Source organism: Parasteatoda tepidariorum, chromosome 7 (assembly GCF_982258835.1).
Source record: "Parasteatoda tepidariorum strain Cologne lab strain chromosome 7, Ptep-v5.0, whole genome shotgun sequence".
Classification (NCBI taxonomy): domain Eukaryota; kingdom Metazoa; phylum Arthropoda; class Arachnida; order Araneae; family Theridiidae; genus Parasteatoda; species Parasteatoda tepidariorum.
The window spans coordinates 34,746,701-34,751,586 of NC_141761.1; the positions used below are offsets into that span (position 1 = coordinate 34,746,701).

The 4,886-nt window shown below is 32.5% G+C and overlaps 1 protein-coding gene across 1 annotated transcript; it reads right to left on the reverse strand.

Moving 5' to 3' along the window:
- Positions 1-1,163: 1,163 nt before the first annotated feature.
- LOC147807000 (uncharacterized) lies at positions 1,164-4,628 on the reverse strand. The gene is made up of 2 exons (XM_087168738.1): positions 3,069-4,628; positions 1,164-1,232 (listed from the first exon to the last, which is right to left on the reverse strand). The coding sequence occupies exons 1-2, from the start codon at positions 4,626-4,628 to the stop codon at positions 1,164-1,166; spliced, it is 1,629 nt and encodes a 542-aa protein (XP_087024864.1).
- Between the last annotated feature and the right edge of the window lie 258 nt (positions 4,629-4,886).

Genomic DNA, 4,886 nt, shown 5'->3' on the forward strand with positions numbered 1-4,886 from the left:
TCATTAGCTCCTCTACCTGGAACTTGAGAAGAAAAATTTGAAACAAAGACCCTTACCTTGTTTTTGACTTTCCGACCTTAAACGGGACCATAAAACTATCCTATTGGCTCGATCAATTAGGTAAAATGACAACAATAAGCAATTATGCAAAATTTACTTCCAATAACAATTTTTATTAATTTACGCAACTGATTAAGATTTTTTACTTATTCTTACACATAAGATCTTACTATAGATACTGGTAAAGCAAAATAAAAATTCAAGATTTTTTACTGATGTAACACAAAATCAAATTTTAATTTTGTTTGAAGAAATTTTATTTTTTCAGTTTAACAGGTTATGAGAGAAAATCTAGCAATTCAATTGAAATTTCCTGCCTGTACTACAAAGAAAGTATAAAAATTTACGAGGATTATTCTATTTATAAGCCCAATGGAAATGCAACAAAAGATGCTGCAGTTTTTTAATCTGGAAATATCTAAATAAGTTACAGATCACAGTGTTGAATGTTATTTATTCTTCATTTATTTAGATAAGATTCTAACAAAATAGAATCCTCAATGTATGAATTTTTTTTCTCAAATTGGAAAATACTGCTAAAATTTCAGATAATAAAGTGGATACGCAATTAAAAAAATATTTCTTATTTTGGGTGAAAAAAAGATAATTTATAAAAATGTTTAGTGAATTTTGTTTGCATTATTCTTAATAAGTTCAGGATCATGGCCTTCAATTTATCTAAACGTAACTTACAGTTCGATTGTTTGGTGAATTAGAGCGAAATTCCACAATAATAAATTTTGGCAGTATTTTCTATTTAAAAAAAATGCATAGTTATTTTCTTTCAGAATCTTACCTAAATAAATGAAACTAAACAACATTCAGCCCAGTGATTAGTAACTCGTTTAGAAGTTGATAGAATAAAGAATTTAATAGTTTCTTTAATTGTATTTTTACTGTTGTATTATGGAAAATTTATGACCCATTCAAAGAAAGTCTGTATTAGTTTGCAAGATTTCTCCGTCTGTATTGCAAAGAAATAGTGCTTTATACGAGAAAAAAAATCAGTATTGTTTGACAGGATTCCTTTGTCGGTATTACAGAGAAATTTAATTTTTTACAGGAAAAGACTGAAGTAGTTAAAAATCGGACGACATGTTTGCTTACAGAGCACGAGCAGCTGGAATAAAAACTCCAACTAGACCAAACTTCTTTGTCGAATGTCTGATATACTAATGAATTTATATAAACGTTTGATAATAATAACAAATACATATGCATTAACATGAAATTTTTGACTTTGACATGTATTGAAATAAAATTTTTAACACGCTTTCGTCCTTTCGCTCATAACAACCGTTCTTTATAATGCGACTATAGGATTAAATTTTGACAGTTCTATTCCCTCACTCGTCTATGCAAACTATAGCATTATAAGCCTCAGTTGCCATCAAAAATGCAATATGAGAATCAAAGAGATAAAATCAGTTTATTAATTTTTTTGTCATCAAATCTTTGTTTTACCAAAATTAAGTAATAATCAATATTTAATCAAAATTTAAGGAATGTTTGCAGAGCATCACATACCAATATATTGTATCCAGTTGATAAGGGTTTCTGTATAGAACATGTTTTATAAATATTTGAAACGATTTTTGTTTCAGTTCTTTCTTTTTATAAAAACTAACTAACCATAAATCAGTTAATACCACACTTACTTACTACTTACTTATCCTCTACGTGCCTTGGGCACTTAAGGCCTCCAGCATATCCCTCCAACGCCTCCTGTCTTTAGCAATAGATCTTGCTTCCTCCCAGCCAGATATTCCACATTCTTTTAATTCGCCCAAAAACATGCGCTGGATGGTAAGTCTGGGTCTTCCTCTTGTTCTCTTACCATCAGGGGCCCATGTAAGCGCAACAGATGAAATTTTTTCTTTGGGCATTCTAAGGATATGTCCGAGCCAGCTCCATCTTCGTTTTTTAATTTCATCTTCGATTGTTTTTATTTTAGCTTTCTTTAATAGATTTTGATTTGATACTTTGTAAGGCCAGAAAATTTTAAAAATAAATCTTAAACATTTGTTTTGAAAGGTTTCTAATTTTTGTATTTCGATCTTAGTCTGTTTCCAGGTTTCTGCGCCATATAATAGTACTGCTCTAACAATAGCTTTGTAAACAACTATTTTTGTCTTTATTTCAATATTTGACTCTCTCCAAAATTTATGTAATCCCTTAAAACATGTTCTTGCTTTGATTATTCTCTGTCTAATATCTTCGCTACTTCCACCTTTTTTATCTACAATAGAACCTAAATAGCTAAATGATTCTATGTCATCTATTTCGTGATTTTCGATTTTAATTTTGTCATTTTTCTTTTGATTTATTCTCATTACTTTAGTTTTCTTCTTGTTCATGAATAAACCTACACTATTTGAATATTTGTTGAATTTGTCTGTTTTAAGTTGAAGGTCTGTACATTTGGATGAAATAAGTACGATGTCATCAGCAAAATCAAGGTCTTCTAAAGTAGTTGTGAAATTCCACCTTATTCCTCTTTTTTCATCTTTCAAGCTGTTTCGCATAATCCAGTCTATCACCAGTATAAATAAAAATCCCGATAAAACACATCCCTGTCTCACGCCAGTTTTTACTAAAAAGAATTCAGTTAATTCTCCATTTACTTCTATACATGCTTTGCTGTTATCATACATATCTTTGATTATGTTAATATATTTTTCTGGTATATTATAAAGTGATAAAATTTCCCATAATTTCTCTCTCTTAACTGAATCAAAGGCTTTACTGAAATCAATAAAGTTTAAATATAAAGAGGTGTTAAATTCTAAGCTTTGCTCAATGATATTTCTAAGTGTGAAGATTTGCTGCATTGTTCCACTTCCACTGCGGAAACCTGCCTGTTCTTCTCTTAAAATTCCATAAATTTCATGTTTTAGTCTATTCAAAACTATTCTTCCAAATATTTTTCCTGGTATGGAAAGTAGGCTAATGCCCCTCCAATTTTCGCATTTTGTTAGATCGCCTTTCTTGGGAATTTTCACTATTACTGCTTCTTTCCATTGTTCTGGTATTCTTTCATTTCTCCAGATTTCATTGAAGAGCTTTTGCAACTGTCTTGTAGCGGTTTCAAAATCTGCCTTAAGCATCTCTGCCACGATTCCGTCTCTCCCTGCAGCCTTCTTTGGTTTTGTGGCCCTCAGGGCACTCTGTACCTCATCCAGCGAGATATCTTCCAAAGAAAAATCTACAGTAGATGCTACATTTAATGTAACATTTGGGAGTTGCTCAGAATTTTCAACATGGTGTGCGTTAAGCGTATCTTCAAAATATTCTCTCCATCTTTCTTCGATCCTCTTATCCGTAGTAAGTAACTTATTGTTTTTGTCTCGTACTGCACATTGCGAATTTCGTTTATTTCCTTTTATTTGTTTCACTTTCTGATAGAAAGTACTTATTTGTCCTTTTTGCGCTGCATCTTGAGCCTCATTGGCAAGGTCTGTGAAATATTTCCTTTTGTCTTTTCTGGCCGACTTTTTTACTTCTCTATCAATTTGACTATACTGCTGTCTATACCGATTAAATAATCTTTCAGACTTTGTAGTTTCCATCTGTATTTTCTTTTTCCTTCTGCTTTCAATTAGTATTAATGTTTCACCCGTAATCCATTCTTTGCTTTTCTTTCCTTTCTTTTCACCCAACACTTTTTCTGCTACGTCGCAATAAATGTTTTTGATATGTTCCCAAGTCTCTTCAACTTTTTCTATTACCTCATTTTCTGATTGCTTAGTGTTGCCATGATTTTCTTCTTCCTTTAACAGCTCAAATCTGTTTTTCAACTCGATTGAAAATTCTTGTCTGCACTCTTTGGCTTTTAACTTAGCAATGTCATAGCTTATTCTTTTATGTCCCGTCTTCTTTGGTGATTTTCTTAATTTTAGTTTTAATATTGCAAGAATCAAGTAGTGATCTGATCCAACGTCGGCACCTCTCATCGCTCTTACGTCTCTTAGTGAGCTCCTGAACTTGTTATTAATTGCAATATGATCTATTTGATTCTTTGTTCTTCCGTCTGGTGAGGTCCATGTACATTTATGTATCTCTCTATGCTTGAATCTACTCCCACCTATGTTTAAACTATTTAGTTCGCACAGGGAAACAAACAGTTCTCCATTTTCGTTCCTCTCACCCGGTGATTCGTTTCCCATGGAGGTTTCATCATCACTAATCCGTTTTCCAACCTTAGCATTAAGGTCTCCCATAAGAATTATCATGTCATGTTTTGGAACTCGATTTAAAACACATTGTAGTTGATCATAAAATGTCTCCTTTTCCTCCTCATCAGCATCATTCGTTGGTGCATACACTTGAATAATTGATAGTTTAATATATTTTGAATAAAATCGTGCTCTTAAAATTCTTTCACTGATTGGTTCCCATTCCAAAAGACTCTTCGCTGTTTCTTTATTAATGATTAGCGCCACGCCTCTTTCGTGCTTTTCTTCAGCTCCTGAGTACAAAATGATTTGTTCACTTCCAGTTTTAATCTTGCCAAAACCTGTCCATCTAAGTTCTGATATTCCCAAGATATCCAATTGGTATCTATCCATTTCCATTGATACCTGTCTGACTGGTACAGAGACAAACAGGTGTTCTGAATTTTGAGGGTAACCGCAGCCTTCAAACTGCACTATCAAGACTGATTTAGCCGCAGTAGAAAGATCTTCCAAATACAATACCTTATTGAATTTCACTCCGGGTCATTAGCTCCTCTACCTGGAACTTGAGAAGAAAAATTTGAAACAAAGACCCTTACCTTGTTTTTGACTTTCCGACCTTAAACGGGACCATAAAACTATCCTATTGGC

What these genes read in the sequence shown, in the direction of transcription:
- LOC147807000 (XM_087168738.1), bottom strand. Translation starts at nt 4,628, where the DNA reads ATGGATAGATACCAATTGGATATCTTGGGAATATCAGAACTTAGATGG. An exon ending in CAGAACAATGGAAAGAAGCA is followed by an intron (nt 1,233 to 3,068) that starts GTAATAGTGAAA and finishes TAAATTCATTAG; the next exon opens with TATATCAGACATTCGACAAA.